At 40.8% G+C, this 18,848-nt stretch overlaps 1 protein-coding gene across 1 annotated transcript; it reads left to right on the plus strand.

The window, feature by feature from the left end:
• Window positions 1-18,708, plus strand: LOC134320357 (cell cycle control protein 50A-like). The gene is made up of 7 exons (XM_063001715.1): window positions 1-466; window positions 4,370-4,489; window positions 5,891-5,998; window positions 6,098-6,185; window positions 6,278-6,424; window positions 14,214-14,420; window positions 17,060-18,708. The coding sequence occupies exons 1-7, from the start codon at window positions 218-220 to the stop codon at window positions 17,251-17,253; spliced, it is 1,113 nt and encodes a 370-aa protein (XP_062857785.1). The 5' UTR covers window positions 1-217; the 3' UTR covers window positions 17,254-18,708.
• The last annotated feature ends 140 nt before the right edge of the window (window positions 18,709-18,848 follow it).

The following is an 18,848-nucleotide window of genomic DNA, read 5'->3' on the forward strand; positions in this document are numbered from 1 at the left end:
CAGCGCCCCGGTTACTGGTGCAAACAAACCCGACACAAACAGAGCGGATTAAAGCCGTTATTCCTGCTAAAACCTCCTAATGAGGCTTAAATTCTGCACTTAATAATAACTTATAACCGCCATCGATGTGATTTAGTGAGTTCATCAGCGCGCTGTTCGTGTTTTCGGTGTGATTTCAGCTCTGCGCCGAGCTAACCCGTTAGCATTAGCAGTAACAATGATGGCGTCCAGTTACAGCGCTAATAAAGAGGAGGACGGTCACCAGTCCGGAGCCGCGGGACCCGCAGCCAACTCCGTCCGCAGCAAGAAGCCCGACAACACCGCCTTCAAACAGCAGCGACTCCCGGCCTGGCAGCCCATCCTGACCGCCGGGACGGTACTACCAGCCTTCTTCGTGATCGGACTCATTTTCATCCCCATCGGTATCGGACTGTACGTCACATCCAACAACATCAGAGAGTTCGAGGTGAGATCGAGTCCCAACATTTCTGCTTCTCGTTCAGTCTGTGTGCTCAAAAAGTATGTGGACACCTCACCATAAGCTTAGAATGGCGTATCGTTTCTAAAACAAATAGTCTTTGGTAGCTAGAACTTCTCAGAAGGCTTCTCAAACCTATTTGAAGTGTGCAAGTGCTGTGGGAATTTGTGCCCATTCAGTCAAAAGAGTCATTTGTACGACTGGCTCACAGCAAGAAGGTCCTGGGTTCGATCCCCAGGTGGGAAAATTTGTCCGAGTAGTTCAAGATAATCAGTCCAGAAGCTGCTGGAACATGGGTGACACTGTTCACAGTCAAGCAAGCTTTACATTGCAATGGGCTTAGATGAAGTAAAGTAACACCTGAATGTAAGAGCATGTGTTTTGGTTTTGTGATAGCTCAGTGGTTAAGGTACTGGACTAGTAAACAGAAGGTTGCCGGTTCAAGCCCCGCCACCACCAAGTTGCCACTGTTGGGTCCCTGAGCGAGGCCCTTAACCCTCAATTGCTCATCGTGTTCAGCTCGTCGTGTAAGTCGCTTTGGATAAAAAAAAGGTCTTGGGTTCTTTCTGTGTGGAGTTTGCATGTTCTCCCCGTGTCCGCGTGGGTTTCCTCCGGGTGCTCCGGTTTCCTCCAACAGTCCAAAGACGTGCAAGTGAGGTGAATTGGAGACAAATTGTCCATGACTGTGTTTGACTATAACCTTGTGAACTGATGAACTGGTGTAATGAGTAACTACCTGTCCTGTCATGAATGTAACCAAAGTGTAAAACATGTTAAAATCATAATTAATAAATAAACATTTGTACGACTGGGCGGCATTTTGCAGACGCTTTCATCCAAAGCCACTTAAGGGCCTTGCTTAGGGGCCCAACAGTGCTGCAACTTGAATCAACAACCTTATGATTATGATTATTATTCCACTACCTTAACCCGCTGAGCTACGACTGCCCATTCCAAAGCTCAGTTCAGTATGGTCAGGCCACTGGAGCTTATTTTGTGCACGAGGGAACAGTCACGCTGGAACTGGAAAGGGCCGGGCCTTCCCTAAACTGTTGCTGCGAAGTCGGGAGCGAATAGTTTCCTTTCTGTTCTTGCTGAAACACATAAATTCAGTAATTGGAAGGGGTGTCCCAATACTTTTGTCTACGCAGTGTTTTCACAACAGTTTTATACGTGTATTAGATTCCTCACAGATCCACGTGTGCAGAGTTTAACACACAGTAACAATCGCTCCGTTCTGAAGGATTTAAAGTGTAGAAATACATCGAAAACTCTGAACGTACACAGAAACAGCGTCGCACACTGAACGTGGGTCGTGGTGCCTTTAAATCCGGCTGCGCTTTCAACTGGAATCGATACTAAACTGCTGGACGACGGCTTTTAACCGACGGCATCAATCAAACAGCGACGTCTCTGTTGCTTCTCAGTTAACCGAACCAGTTAATCACGGTTAGTCACCTCATGCTGACTTAGAATTTGTCTGGGTAGTCCGAGATGATCAGTACAGAAGCTGCTGGAACATGGGTGACACTGTTCACAGTCAAGTAAGCTTTACATCGCTATAAGACAGGAGTTTTCAACTTGTGGGGGTGCGACATTACGAGACATAACTTTTTTACTTCTAAAATTTAAAGCAATTCATTTTTCACCCGCGGGAGACATTTCTTGTCTCGGCGACGCACGCACACGCATGTTTAATGTTATCCAGCTCAGTCTGAAATGATGTGCACGACGTCATTTTATTATTTTAGCTTGTCAGGAGCTTGTCTTCCGCCAATCAGGGTCCTTACACTGTGTTCACTCCACTCCACGAGCCTTACGATCAGCTGCTCTTAGCTATTCCACGTTCTCAAATGAGGTTCAAGGGTGACACAGGGTGACGGGACCTTTTCTGTAGCTGCCCCAAGACTCTGGAATAGTCTTCCACTTTCCATAAAGGAGTCAAACACAATAGATGCCTTTAAGTCAAATTTAAAGACTCGTTTGTTTTCTTTGGCATTTGAGTCCTTGTAATGAATGAGTTTTTAATATTTGTTGGGTTGTCGTAGCCATCTTTGTTTCAGTGGTTTTTAGGGATGTAACGATACACTCTACCCACGATGCGATACGATTCACGATACTGGGTTCACGATACGATTTCCCCCCGATTTTTTTAAACTAAATGAAATTGAAGACAAATTATGACGTTTCCTTTAATTACTTCTATTTAAAATAAAATACTGTATTTGTGCTTATATTTAATTCATCTAAATAATTAACGTCCTTTTATTTATTAGATAGGTGCAAATTATGCACAATAAATGCTGCACATTTCCCTTATTCTGTAATGAAATATACAGCGCCAGCGCCCTCTGCTGTTTAAAGTGAATATCGATTCATCTTAAATGATTAACCGATTCAAATCGCGTCACATGCGCACTGATTTTTAACCGTCTTCCGGTGCACCGTTACATCCCTAGTGGTTTTATTAGATTTATATGTTGGTGCGTATGTATGTTATTTTAATGTATGTATGTTAATGATTTGTTAAATGTTGCATAGTTGAGTGGTATTAATACTTGATTTTAATGTACAGCACTTTGGTTGACTTGACTTACACAGCGTATGAAGACCCACCCACCCACACATAGTCCGGCCCCCACCCTGCAGATACGGTGGCCAATTAGTACCTGCTGCAGGCACTGCCGATTATGCCCGCTAGATGGCGCCCAGCCGACCGGAGGCAGCACCGAGTTTCGAACCGAGGAGTTCATAAACTCGGTGCTGGTGTGCAAGCGGAATATCCCGCTGCGCCACCTGGGCGCCATTAGCTTGTCAGGAGTTTTTGCAATGGTTTCTTTGCGAGGGTTGATGGGGCGGGGGGTTTGGGTGGAGGGACGTAAGTTCGATGTCTGCACATGTCCAAAAAGGTTGAAAACCGCTGCTATAAGATAAGAGGCTGCCATGCAAGAAAATAGCACTCACAAATTTAGCTTGACCCTTGAATGTAATTGCAGGGGTGTTTTTTGGTTTTCTGAAGACCTTAACGGTAGATATGATATTCTGGAGTAACACTATCCATGTGGTCATTAGGAGCCAGAATCAATAATAAAAATTATATTAATAAATGAATAAAAGTGTCCACTAGATGCCCAAAATGTCAAGTGTCAAATAAGCCATGATGATGTGTTATTGAACTTATTTTTCCATCATTAAAAGAGACAAGTGATCAATTTTGCTTATTAAAGGACAAAATGTTTTGTGTTCTTTATCCCATCGATTGGATTCGCTTAAAAGAAACAGGAATCGGCTATAAAAAACTCTCGAAGCTCTAATGGGAAACTATTTCCAGCCGGACATCAATAACAGCATTATTGACGAGATAAAAAAAAAAAAAGGCACATGAAGCGATCGATCTCTGGATCCTGCAGTCTAGTGTGGAAGGTGGACGCTTCCCTTTTAACACGTCAGGTTTAATGAATGATGACCTGAGTAGCACTTTAGGCACAATTTATGCTATTAAAAATTAATGTAAAGGCTCTGTTTTTCAGCGCGACTGTCAGTTAGATGAAATAAAGCTGGACTGTAGAACTGAAGGACAGTTTTATGCATTCCTGTGTTACTGAAACAAAACTGTTTAGGGTTAAACTGTTATTAGTGTTTTAATATGTGTAGAAGATGCACAGTTTTCTTTTCATTCCATGTTTAGTCACATGGACTCCTTATCCTTCGATACTCAAGCTTTGTCTCTGACTAGCCGACTTAATGCTGAAAAACTCGCCGAACTGCCGTGGAATCTCCTCAAACAGGAACTCGGTCGAGCCTTGCCGTCTGTATATTGTTTATCAGAGGTTTGTTGCAGATATTTATAGCCGCATGTCTTTCTTCTCCTCTCTTTCTTCGTCTGAACAGATCGATTACACGGGGACGGACTCCTCCAGCCCGTGTTTCGACTGCTCACAGAGTTACAGCTGGAACAGCACGACGCCGTGTAAATGCTCAGTGCCCTTCAGTCTCGACCAGCCGTTCGAGGTAAACGCAGCCTGGCGTCGTTTCTCACGCGAGAGCTCGAACAGAGGAATCATTACGAATGAGAAGGATACACTTCCTGTTTTACATTCCCAATGCACTCAAATAACAGAAGTGAATGTGGGGCAGATCGGGGCTCTTATTTTGCTCCGGGCGGTCACCGTCTGTTTATGATGCGTATCTCGGTGAGCGTCTCAGTAAAATCACCTGTAACTTTTCACACCAGCAGCTCACAACACAGCTCACTGTCCATTTACCATATAGAAGCACTTTGTAGTTCTACAATTACTGACTGTAGTCCTGCATGCTTTGTTAGCCCCCTTTAATGCTTTTCTTCAATGGTCAGGACCCCCACAGAGCAGGTATTATTTAGGTGGTGGATCATTCTCAGCACTGCAGTGACACTGACATGGTGGTGGTGTGTTAGTGTGTGTTGTGCTGGTATGAGTGGATCAGACACAGCAGCGCTGCTGGAGTTTTTAAACCCCTCACTGTCACTGCTGGACTGAGAATAGTCCACCAACCAAAAATATCCAGCCAAAAGCGCCCCGTGGGCAGCATCCTGTGACCACTGATGAAGGTCTAGAAGATGACCGACTCAAACAGCAGCAATAGATGAGCGATCGTCTCTGACTTTACATCTACAAGGTGGACCGACCAGGTAGGAGTGTCTAATAGAGTGGACAGTGAGTGGACACTGTATCCACTCATACCAGCACAACACACACTAACACACCACCACCATGTCAGTGTCACTGCAGTGCTGAGAATCATCCACCACCTAAATAATACCTACTCTGTGGGGGTCCTGACCATCGGACTTCTGAACAGCCGAACCCTCGTATCAAGCAAAATTCCACGTACAGAACTGCAAAAATTCGTGTCTTAAGTGTCTCAACTTGCACAGAGTGTGTTGCAAGAAAACGAAACAAACAATAGCTTCCTGTTTTTGTTGCATTTTGTATTTAGGCCGAGGGAACACATGCCAGAAACCATAAAAGAAACTCCTACACAAGACGACACAAAAACAGTTTTAACCTACCTCGCAGCCATTAAAATATTGTTATAAATTAAATAGCCCCAAAATATGAAGAAACCCAAATAAATAGATGCAAAATGTCCCAACTTTTTCGGAAATGGTAATCATGTAATCGTTCATGCTAAATAGAGCTTGTATTGATGTAACCAGACACGAAGTGCAGAATATCTGGCAACCAGCCCCCGTTAGTTCTGTGTGTGCAAAACGATCTACAGTGTTTCAGCGTTTAAAACGTTTATCATTATTGAAATTGTCCATTTGAAACCCTCATGCAAACCCAATTTCCTTAAAAGCGTCCTCCTGATTCCTAATCTGTGCGGTCCTAATCACGTACACGATCAATACGTTCATCTTCTTATCCACAGAGCAACGTGTTCATGTACTACGGCCTGTCCAACTTCTACCAAAACCATCGGCGCTACGTGAAGTCCAGAGACGACAGCCAGCTGAACGGCGACGCCGGGTCTCTGATGGTACGGATCGGCGTTTACCTCGACTCTCTGTCGGGGATCTGATCGTATGAATGCGATGATGTTTAGTGTCGTCACATTTCTTACATGTTTCCATCTCAGGAGCCGAGTAAAGAATGCGAGCCGTACCGCTTCAGCGAGAGCAAGCCCATCGCGCCGTGCGGAGCCATCGCTAACAGCATGTTTAACGGTACGACCAACAACAGCTTCGGTACGATTAAAGGTCAGACACGAACCCCACGCTCGTCCGTGTTCGTAATCGCTTTTCTCTGCCGCCCACAGACTCGCTGGAGCTGTTTTACATCGACCCCAATGGGACCAAGACCCAGATTCCTCTGGTCAAGAAGGGAATCGCCTGGTGGACCGACAAGCACGTCAAATTCAGGAACCCTGGAGGCAGCAACTCCAACCTCACTGCTGTTTTCCAAGGTAAAAAGAAAGTTCAAGGTGTTGGTCTGTGTTTTTCAACCTGTTTATCCCGATCAGGGTCGCTGTGGGTCCGGCTTATGTAGTAACACACGTCTGACATAGCCAATCATGACTGTATGTGGACGCCTGACCGGCTGATAGTACTGCTGGGGATTGGAACCCTGGATATCAGCGGGTAGTGGGCTAGCAATTATTTTTGTAATAATTACTTTGTTTATATAGTGTATATATAATCTCACTTTGTTTATATAGTGTATATATATATATATATATATATATATATATATATATATATATATACATAATTCCACATTTTTTATGCAGTGTATATACATGTATAAAATGTGTATGTATATATATATATATATACAGATAATCCCATGTATGTGTATACATAATATATATATATATTAGGGCTGTCAAACCATTAAAATTTTTAATCGCGATTAATCTCAGAATTTCATATAGTTAATCGCGATTAATCGCATTAAAAATTGTTTTTATAGAAAACATAGAAAAGTGTAAATGTTATAGAAAACATAGAAAAGTGTAAATGTTATAGAAAACATAGAAAAGTGTAAATGTTATAGAAAACATAGAAAAGTGTAAATGTTATAGAAAACAAGGATTTTTAAGTGAAATGTTACAGTTAAAATGGTGAACACATTTTATGCTAAATGTACTGATGTTAAAAACTGCTGGGACAAGAGAAAACTGTGAGGGAGTTTTATTCACTCACATACTAGGCAGTAATACTATCCAGCAGAGACCCTTGACTTCGTATATATGTCAGATTGTAGGTTAAAATTCTCCATCAGCAAACGTTGTGAGTGTGTTTTGACCCTTTGGGGCTTCCATAGTTCATGGAATAGCATGCTTGGCTAACGACTCTAGCTGTTTGCTATTCGGTACCGTAACAGAAGAAGCTAATAAAAGTGTTCTGCTCCCGACAACTTGTGAATATAGCGTGTATTTATTTCTTTATGAAGCGAGTGCATCACTACAACGCTCGGTTACATTATGTTAACAAACCGCAAATGAAACAAACGGTGGCAAGTCCGACGTTAAAACGTTGGTGCACGGTCAAGTCTCCACATGAACTACGGATGACTCGCAGGGCCAAATACAATTTGCGTTAACGGCACTATTTTTTTTAATCGTGTTAAATTGAGATTGCGTTAATGCGTTATTATCGCGTTAACTTCGACAGCCCTAATATATATATATTAGAGATGGGACGATCGATCGGCTACGAATCGGTATCGGCCGATTTTTTTATCAAAATATGCGATCGGCGATATTTCCTAAAAGTAGCCGATCCGATCGTGTGATATATAAAGATCACGTTAAGTTAACAGCTCAGTGGATCGATCCAGACTTTGAGCTACGAAGCACCAACCATCACATCACCATTCATCAACCATCGTACAGAAACCACAGTGAAAGCTCTTCACGACCTAAAATAACATCATTAACGTTGTGCATCATACATACGATGTAATTTTGCTGATTGTAATATTTACTTTAAAAAGATAATTCAACCCGGTCACATCTGAGTCGATTCTATCAGCACGTTATATAAACTCCTGGTTCACTTTGGTAAATCGTGAGCGGTTCTTACTTGTGATGTAGATGAGAACAGAAAACGTTACAGAGCCAATCAGAGGCAAAAGTTTATTCATTACCAAATTCGTTAGTTCAGGATCATCTGCTGAACTTTTATAAAACTTTTAGCTCCTTAGACGGAACGAGTCTGACTCGGTTACAGATCTGTGGTAATAACGGTGTAATGAAGCTTTTTAATGTAAGAGAGTCACACAGAATGTTCTGTAGTAGCTGGTGTTTATTTAAAACCACGACATTTAATTAATAACAGTAAACACGGAGAGATAACCGAGAAGAGAAACTTACGCTTCACATAAAAACGAATCAACTCATGAATCACTTATAGCGATACTGTGAACAAAGCGTCTCTTCTAGAACACAAACACACACACACACACACACACGCGCGCTGCTCTGGTTTATCTTCACTGTGAGTTCACTGTGAGTTCACTGTGAGGCTCTTTTTAAGTTTATTTACTGTTAATCCCCATCCCCCCCCGATCGGAATCGGCTATCGGCCGATGTCCCTGAAAGGAGATCGGAGATCGGTGCCAAAAACCCTGATCGGTCCATCTCTAATATATATATATATATATATATATACACACACACACAGATAATCCCACTTTGTTTATATAGTGTGTGTATATATAGATAATCCCACTTTGTTTATATAGTATATATACAGATAATCCCACCTAGTTTATATAGTATATATATACACAGATAATCCCACTTTGTTTATATAGTGTGTATATATAGATAATCCCACTTTGTTTATATAGTATATATACAGATAATCCCACCTAGTTTATATAGTATATATATACACAGATAATCCCACTTTGTTTATATAGTGTGTATATACAGATAATCCCACCTAGTTTATATAGTATATATATATACAGATAATCCCACTTTAATAATAATAATAATACATTTTATTTATATAGCGCTTTTCAAGATACTCAAAGACGCTTTACATAAGACAAATAATCAAAACAAATACGTACATACACCATACAAATCAAATCATAGTACAAAATCAAAATAGTACATCAACATCAAGAATAATTAAGATAAAAACAAAGAGAGCAGCATAAGACAGTTCATTAAAAATTAGCTAAATTATGAGAGAGAACAACAAATATAGAACAATTTCTTAAAATTAGACAGAAACAGGACAGATTTACATGCAATCAGGAAACTGAAAACTTTACAAGTTTTAGGATCTAGGACTTCACATTTCTGTCGTGATCTAAGTATAAAAACTATTAAAAAGAATAGCAAAAATAAAAGCATTTATTTCGTGTTGTTACAAGTTAAATGCCATATTGAATAGATGAGTTTTGAGAAGTGACTTGAATTTGGACAGGTCAGGACAATCTCGTAGGTGTTTGGGGAGAGCATTCCATAAAGATGGAGCAGCTATGGAAAAGGCCCTGTCACCCCAGGTCCGGTGCTTGGTCCTAGAGGGTATGGACAGTAGGTTAGCCTCAGAAGAGCGAAGGCTACGGGAGGGAATGTGCTGATGGAGCAGGTCGGTGAGGTAGGATGGGGCCTGATTATGGAGAGCTTTGTGAGTGAATAGAAGAATTTTGAATTGAATGCGTTGAGCAACGGGAAGCCAATGAAGTTTTTGTAGAACAGGTGTAATATGATCACGGGAGCGAGTATGAGTAAGGAGGCGAGCAGCTGAATTCTGGATATACTGAAGTTTTTTTAGGATTTTGTTAGATGTACCATAAAGGATGCTATTGCAATAATCAATTCTGGATGTAATAAAAGCATGAATCAAGGTTTCGGCGGCAGAAAAGGAGAGTGATGGACGTAGACGTGCTATGTTTTTTAGATGAAAGAAAGCAGTTTTGGTGATGTGATTTACATGGCGGTCAAAAGAGAGGTTGCTATCAAAAATTACACCAAGATTTCGGATGTTAGAAGACGGAGACAAAGTGTCATTATCAATGGTAATTTGAAAATTTTTTGTGGTTTTTGCCAGGGTTGTAGGACCTACGATGATCATATCTGATTTTTCACAGTTTAATTTGAGGAAATTAGCTTTCATCCACAATTTCATTTCAGTGATGCAATTTGTCAGAGTGGAGTGAAGTTCAGTATTAATGGATTTGGAGGAGATGTAAAGCTGAATATCATCAGCATAGCAGTGGAAATGTAAACCATGCCGACGTATGATGTCACCAAGGGGGAGCATATAAAGAATAAACAAAAGGGGACCTAACACTGAGCCTTGGGGAACGCCTTGGGACAGTGGAGCAATGGCAGAACTACAATTGTTGATATTAACAAACTGTTGTCTGTTTACGAGATATGACCTTAACCACAAAAGGGCAGTACCAGTGATGTTGACAGAGGATTCAAGGCGGGACAGAAGAATGGAGTGATTAATGGTGTCAAAAGCTGCAGTAAGATCAAGGAGGACGAGAATATTAATTTGTCCAGAGTCTGAGGAAAGAAGAAGGTCATTTGTGACTTTGAGGAGGGCTGACTCAGTGCTGTGCTGGGGGCGGAAACCAGACTGAAATGATTCAAATAGATTATTGGAATTTAGGTGATCTTTGAGCTGTGAGGCAACAACACGTTCCAGTATTTTCGACAGAAATGGAAGATTGGAAATGGGCCGAAAGTTACTCATAATGTTAGAGTCAAGTCCAGGTTTTTTAAGTATGGGAGTAACAGCAGCCAATTTGAGTGATTGAGGGACTGAGCCAGAACTAAGAGAGGAATTGATTATCTCTGTGATAAGTGATGAGATAACTGGAAAACAACCCTTAACAAGTTTTGATGGAGCAGGATCCAAAACACAAGTGGAGCTTCGCATCCCTGTTAAGATCTCAGATAGGTCCAAATGAGACACAGGTGAGAACTGAGACAGAGGCTGGGTAATAAATTGAGGTGAGATAGGCGGAGAAACAGAGATGACAGGGGAAACTGTCAGAAAATTGTGGATATTCTCAACTTTTGTTTGAAAAAATGAGAGGTAAGAGTTACACTTGTCAACTGTAAAGGAATTGGTAGTATTGTCAACTGGTTTGAGAAGTTTATTTATTGTGGAAAAGAGAGTCTTAGGATTTGTTGATCCAGCATGTATGAGTTCGGAATAGTAAGTGGATCGGGCTGCCGTAAGAGCGTCTTTGTAATGTTGAAGATAATCAGAATAAATCTGATAATGTACTGTTAGACCGGTTTTCTTATAAAGTCTTTCAAGCTGGCGTTTACGGGATTTCATTTGGTGAAGCTCAATTGTGTACCATGGTGCAGAATGACTAAATGAAACAAATTTGGTTCTCAAAGGAGCCAGCTCATCAAGACATGAGGCGAGTATGTCATTATAGTAATCGACAAGGTCAGATGAATTACTAGACAGTACAGGACAGACAGACATCTTTTTAACAAGAGAATCTGAGAAAGCAGAGGGAGAGATATATTGAAGATTCCTGAAGGATATTTTACGTTTAGCTCTAGTGATGGGCTTAGTGACCTCAATGTCCATGATGATTGTCAAATGATCAGAGACAGTAAGGTCATGGCTGGACGGCTGATGAACTAGGACACCAGTAGAGCAGACAAGGTCAAGAGTATGACCTTTTTTATGAGTTGGAAAATGTATATGTTGTGTGAAATTAAAACACTGTAACAATTCCAAAAATTCCCTGGCAAATTTACAGTTGTTGTCATCAATATGGATGTTAAAATCACCCATAAGCAGTACAGAGGATGAGAGGGCACTAAGCTGGGTTAAAAAATCTGAAAAGTCAGAGAGAAAGGAAGCGTTTGGCTTTGGCGGACGATAAACTACAGCAGTGACCAGAGGAGTAGGCCCTGACAACTTGAAAGCCAGGTGTTCAAAAGAAAGAGCAGCAGGAAAAGACAAAGTGGTTATTTTAATATCATCCCTATAGACTGCAGCAACACCACCACCTCGCCCTTCCATACGAGGTTCATCAATATACGAGTATCCCATTGGCGTGGTCTGATTTAACGTAAAATAATCCAAGGGTTTATGCCAAGTTTCAGTGAGACAGAAAAAGTCTAGTTCACTGTCAGATATAAATTCACTGAGTACAGTACTTTTTGTGTTGAGTGAACGAACATTAAGCAATGCCATTTTCAAGTGGTATTGTTGTGTAGTTGGCTGTGAGGAACGAGGAAGAGAACGGAGATTTGCTAAGTCCACTCCGCGTTTCCCATCCCACTCCGTGGACAGCGTTGTCATGGAGACTACACCGCTACTGGTGTGCAAGGCAGCAGCGCTCTGATGACGTGTTTGCGGAGCGACAGTGCGCACGGCTGACCAGAAGGATGGAATAGCGTTACCGTTTCGAAGATAAACAAGCTTTCTCCGGGAGCCCCTGTGAATATAACGAGGCCGGCGAAGGAGTCCAAGCTGTTTGATGACTGAAATACACGATGGAGTAGTGCAGTTGTTGAACTTCCTCAGCTGGTCAACGGAATAGTTCAACATCGTGCCGATCCCAGGAAAACTCACCCACCGTTCACCACCGGCCGCAGACGCGATGTACAGTAGAAAGAACAAAAAGTATCAAAAGCACAAATAAAAGTATCAAAAGTAACATAAAAGAAATAGATCCACAAGGTGTGTAAAAAGATGAAAACGAAAAACGATAAAAATACAATAAAATACGGTAAAATACGGTAACGGTAGCGGCAGCCAAATGCGCCAGCGTCCACCATCACCAACTTTGTTTATATAGTGTGTGTATATATAGATAATCCCACTTTGTTTATATAGTATATATACAGATAATCCCACCTAGTTTATATAGTATATATATACACAGATAATCCCACTTTGTTTATATAGTGTGTATATATAGATAATCCCACTTTGTTTATATAGTATATATACAGATAATCCCACCTAGTTTATATAGTATATATATATATATATACAGATAATCCCACTTTGTTTATATAGTATATATACAGATAATCCCACCTAGTTTATATAGTATATATATACACAGATAATCCCACTTTGTTTATATAGTGTGTGTATATATAGATAATCCCACTTTGTTTATATAGTATATATACAGATAATCCCACCTAGTTTATATAGTATATATATATACAGATAATCCCACTTTGTTTATATAGTGTGTGTATATATAGATAATCCCACTTTGTTTATATAGTATATATACAGATAATCCCACCTAGTTTATATAGTATATATATACACAGATAATCCCACTTTGTTTATATAGTGTGTGTATATATAGATAATCCCACTTTGTTTATATAGTATATATACAGATAATCCCACCTAGTTTATATAGTATATATATATACAGATAATCCCACTTTGTTTATATAGATAATCCCACTTTGTTTATATAGTATATATACAGATAATCCCACCTAGTTTATATAGTATATATATACACAGATAATCCCACTTTGTTTATATAGTGTGTGTATATATAGATAATCCCACTTTGTTTATATAGTATATATACAGATAATCCCACCTAGTTTATATAGTATATATATACACAGATAATCCCACTTTGTTTATATAGTGTGTGTATATATAGATAATCCCACTTTGTTTATATAGTATATATACAGATAATCCCACCTAGTTTATATAGTATATATATACACAGATAATCCCACTTTGTTTATATAGTGTGTGTATATATAGATAATCCCACTTTGTTTATATAGTATATATACAGATAATCCCACCTAGTTTATATAGTATATATATACACAGATAATCCCACTTTGTTTATATAGTGTGTATATATAGATAATCCCACTTTGTTTATATAGTGTGTATATACAGATAATCCCACTTTGTTTATATATATATCTATATATAGATATATATGTTTATATTTATATATATTTATATGTATAATTCCACTTTGTTTATATAGTGTATATATATATATATAAAGATATATTCATGTCTTGCGCCCAATGGTCCCTAGTGCAACTGGACTCGCCGGGACCCTGACCTGGACACACTATATTAAACATGAAACCTGTAAAACTGGAGCACATGAGCCTGTTTCCGTTTCCAGTCCAGTGTAAGAAAGGCTCTTGGTTTCTGATTGGTCAGCCGTCCTACATCTTAACACTGATTGGCTGAGTAGTCGAGATTCATTCGGTTTCTCCTTTTCTGTTTCAGGCACCTCGAAACCAGTGAACTGGCGCACGCCGGTGTACGAACTGGACATGGACCCGGAGAACAACGGCTTCATCAACGAAGACTTCATCGTGTGGATGCGGACGGCGGCCCTGCCCACGTTCAGGAAGCTCTACCGGACCATTCAGAAGAAGGACGCCATGGCGCCGGCGCTGCCCCGGGGCAACTACACCCTGGACGTGATTTACAGTATCCTCCCAGTGCATACCGGCCTTACCTAGGCAGTGTGTTTGTCACTTTGTTTAGTAGAAGTACACTAGATGGCCAGACGTGTGCAGATACCCGAGCACAACCTTGTTGGGTCACTACTAATATGTAGTCGTCGTAGTTGAAGTTCTAATTCTTCCCAAATGTGTTTCATGGGGTTGAGATCAGGGCTTTGTACAGACCACTGGAGTTCCTGTGGATCACAGATAGACTAATTAGGGGGTCAGTCGTGCCGGAAAGGGTCAAACTGCTGCATCTACTCATACAGTTAATCGTATACGTACGTGTATGTAATAATTACAAGGAGCGTTTACATATTTATGGCCGTGCAGGGCATGCATGCTGCCTTTGAGATGCTCCTGTCTGTTTATTTGAATCTGATTTTCCATGATTGGACGCCTGACTTGTTCTGGATGCACATTTGACTTTGCTTTGATTTTCTTTGGGTTTGTGGACAGTCTGGACCATACTGATAGACAAATCGAGGGAGGCGGAGGGGACTCGTGTTGCACGAGAGCCTGTCTGAATAGATGTTCAGTTTGATACGTTCTAGGGAAAGTCTGAGCCAGTGGAGTTTAATAATAGTTTGGGCACTTTGACATGTTCTTTAAATGCTGAATGTATCACTTCTCGATCAGCTCGGTGCTGCAGCGCTAAATTACGCTACAGTAGCGCCTGAAAGGACGGATCTGACGCCTCCAGTGAGCGTCCTGGTGTTAAACCCCTATTTACTAACTAACTCTTAACTAATGTGATTGGCTATGTCTAAGGGGGTTGCATCAGGAAGGACGTTTGGTGTAAGAACTGTTCCCTAATCAGGTCTGCGGACCAGAACGATGGGCTGTGGCGACTTCTAAATAAAGGAGCAGCCGAAAAAGAGAGGACGGGGGTTAAACATGCATATTTCACAACGTACACGTGCTTCCTCCAGTCCATGTGAAGCCTCAAGCCCCTTTAAATCAGCATGGGATGACGCTTTGACGTCGCTGTGGAGGAATTTTGTTCCACTCTTCTGTTCAGAATTGCTTTAATTTCAGTCAAAGTTCTGATTCGAGTCAAGACCTGTCCACTCCGAAACCTTGCTCGTGCTTCGGACTATCGTCCGGCTGCATAACCCAGCTCGCAAACTGACTGGAGGACGCTCATCTAGCTTACTCTTGATGTTTTTTGGCAAATGCGAGATGAGCCTTTTCTTATTGGTCAGCAGTGGTTTGCACCTTGGACACCTTGAAGCAAATGAAGCCTGCAGTTGTTTAGATGTTCCTCTGGGTTCTTTTGTGACCTCTGTGATGTGTCGTTGATGTGTCGTTGGTGAAATTTCGATGGGGAAGGTTCACCACCGGTCTGAGTTCTCTTTAACATTAGCAGTCGCTTCCTAACCCATTCCCAGACTGGTAGCTTTTAAAGACTGTGTTTTGCATGTATTTGAATCTCTTCAGAACGTGGCATCACGCGCCGCTGCACAGTGCCAGTCAGGTTGTATTTAAGTGAGGTTTAGATGCAGCAGGTCTGGCAGTAATCATGCCCGAATTTGGTTAATTAGGTTGATGTAGTAGCTGATTAAGGCTTTCAAATAAATATTTATCGACACAAGATGAGTTCTAACCTACCTGGCAGCGGTAGAAAAAAAAAACGAAAATATAAAGACAAGATAAATGTGTAAATATGTAGATCCACTGGATACATTTATTTCTAAGACAACTTTAAAAAAAAACAGATTACAGAAATCTTAAGAGATACATGCAGCTGTATGACAAATTGAAATTAAAATTAGTAATAATTAATAATAAAATTCTTTTATACTGTTGCTGGGTGATTCGACTGTTATTGTATTGTGATCATCGTTGTTGTAAATTTGTTTGTATGATTGTTCCTCAAGAGGCTTTGCCTTTTTCCAGGCCGCCATTGTAAATAAGAAGCAGTTCTTAATGACTTGCCTGGTTAAATATAGGTTAAATAAATAATAAAATAAAATAAGCAGACAGGAACTTAAGACCTGTTTTGCCGTTAAATAACACGTGTTAAACATGTATCACATAAAAACAATAATCTTGAATAAATGGTTCATACGATAGACTAATGAATTGTTTTTATATTATATTAAAATTAATTAGACGATCTGAAACAGTTAATGTGACAAATTGGAACTAAAGGATGGGAGCAAATACTTGTTGTAGCCTAGGGGTTAAGGTACTGGACTACATTTACATTTTTAAATTTTCGGCATTTAGCAGACGCCTTTATCCAAAGCGACTTACAGTACAGTATACAGTCTGAGCAATTGAGGGTTAAGGGCCTTGCTCAAGGGCCCAACAGCAGCAACCCGGCAGTGGTGGTGTTTGAACCAGTGACCTTCTGATTACTAGTCCAGTACCTTAACCACTAGGCTATGGCTTGCCCTAGTAATCGAAAAGGTCACTGGTTCAAGCCCCACCACTGCCAGGTTACCACTGTTGGGCCCTTGAGTGCAAGGCCCTTAACCCTCAATTGCTTGGACTATATACTGTCACGGTACTGTAAGTCGTTTTGGATAAAAGCGTCCGCTAAATGCCGTATGATTGTTTGTGTATTTTTCTGTGTTCGTTTGATCTCTGCCGTCCTCTTTAACCCGTCGATCTCAGATTATCCGGTGCGCAGCTTCGACGGGAGGAAGCGCATGATCCTGAGCACCATCTCCTGGATGGGAGGGAAGAACCCCTTCCTGGGCATCGCCTACATCACCGTGGGCTCCGTCTGCTTCTTCCTGGGCGTGGTCCTGCTCTTCATTCACCACAAATACGGAAACCGCAACAACAGCTCCGACATTCCCAACTGAGCGCGCCCGTGCTGCTGCTGCTGCATGTTCTCTGCTCGCGTGCATGATGATGATGATGATGATGATGATGATGATGATGATGGAGACCAAGCGCTTCTCGTTCCAGCTCGTCCCCGGTGTGCTCGTAGTGCTGCACTTAACAGAAACGTGTTCCGTACAGTACATATGTGTATATTTATTGTGCCAGAGTATACAGATGTTCAGAATTAAGTTAAAGATGTTCTTTTTAGTCTTATCTAGAGTGTGTGTGTGTGTGTGTGTGTGTGTGTGTATGTATATTTGAACATGAGCAGAGCGTTTAGATTTACCAAATTTTACTTGACAGACGCATTTTAACTGGATGAATGTAAACAAGCCATATATAAGATAACTTTGTTCACATCACAGCACCTTATAATCACCGGCTCTGGTATACTGGTTACTCGTGGGCATTCCTGACTCGAATTTATACCCCGTAATCTGTGTGTGTTTTTTTTTGTTGTTTTTTTTTAAATATGTTCATAGATGTTTGTTCATTCACCCTTAATAAACCAGTTTTCAATCCCAGTACGCAGATATTTCGTAATGAAAACATGCTGACGTTCACTTAGACTGTGTTTCAAACCACATACTATTGAGCTACATGGATTACTGATCAGAAGGTTGCTGATTCAAGTCCCACCCTGCTAAGACCATCAATTTCTTGCATTGTATCAGTCATTTAGGATAAATGCTATATATACAAGTGCTTTATGTTTTATTTTAAACTGATATGTTGCTACTGTTGGGCCTTTAACCCTCAAACGTTCGCTACGTATTCGGTCACAATGGTCCGCAAATCTAAAATCTGACTACATACGTGTGTGTAAGTGCCAGCTCAATAATCAGAACGTCGCTGGTTAAAACCCCCACCACTGCCATATCGGCCATGCTGTTACCCCTCAATCAATTTCTTGGATTATATTCAGTCACGCGTCTAAGTCGCTTCAGCTAAATGTCCCGAATATGGTATAAATGTGGTTTGAGACGTAGGTTTGCTAAGGATGTTGGGTCAAACAACTGTACCTCGTACCTCGGAGTGGACGAGTCCACTTTATTTATCATTATTTGTATTAAGCGTCCTGATATGAGTGCATTCTCGATACTCCACAAATAAAATCTAATGGAGGAGAACCGAAGAGAGTGGAAATATACAAGCCAAAGGAAATCGTTCCACGATTCCTGGTTCGAGTCGCTCGTTATTGTGAGGATTTCGATATTCGGTCAGATCTGAAGTGAGAAATGAGATCCAGACATCCATGTGTGTGTGTTTTCTTCTTATTTTAATGTTTTGGTTTTTTTTTTTACTACTGTTACTGTGTCCAGCTGTGGTTTGTTGTTCCTGCTTAGTGAAGCTTTGCCATTATTCATCTTGGTCCCGTGTACAGATGTGCGTCTGTCTTAATGTCCAGAGAAATAAAATCAGATGTGAACAAAGTCTCGTTCCGTCTCTTTAGACTTAAACTGAATAGAGCTGATGATATTTCAGCCTGTTTTATTAGCTGTATCCATTTTATTAGTTGTAGCCTAGTGGTTAAGGTGCTGGAATATTAAGCAGAAGGTTGCTGGTTCAAACC

Source organism: Trichomycterus rosablanca, chromosome 9 (genome assembly GCF_030014385.1).
Source record: "Trichomycterus rosablanca isolate fTriRos1 chromosome 9, fTriRos1.hap1, whole genome shotgun sequence".
NCBI lineage: Eukaryota > Metazoa > Chordata > Actinopteri > Siluriformes > Trichomycteridae > Trichomycterus > Trichomycterus rosablanca.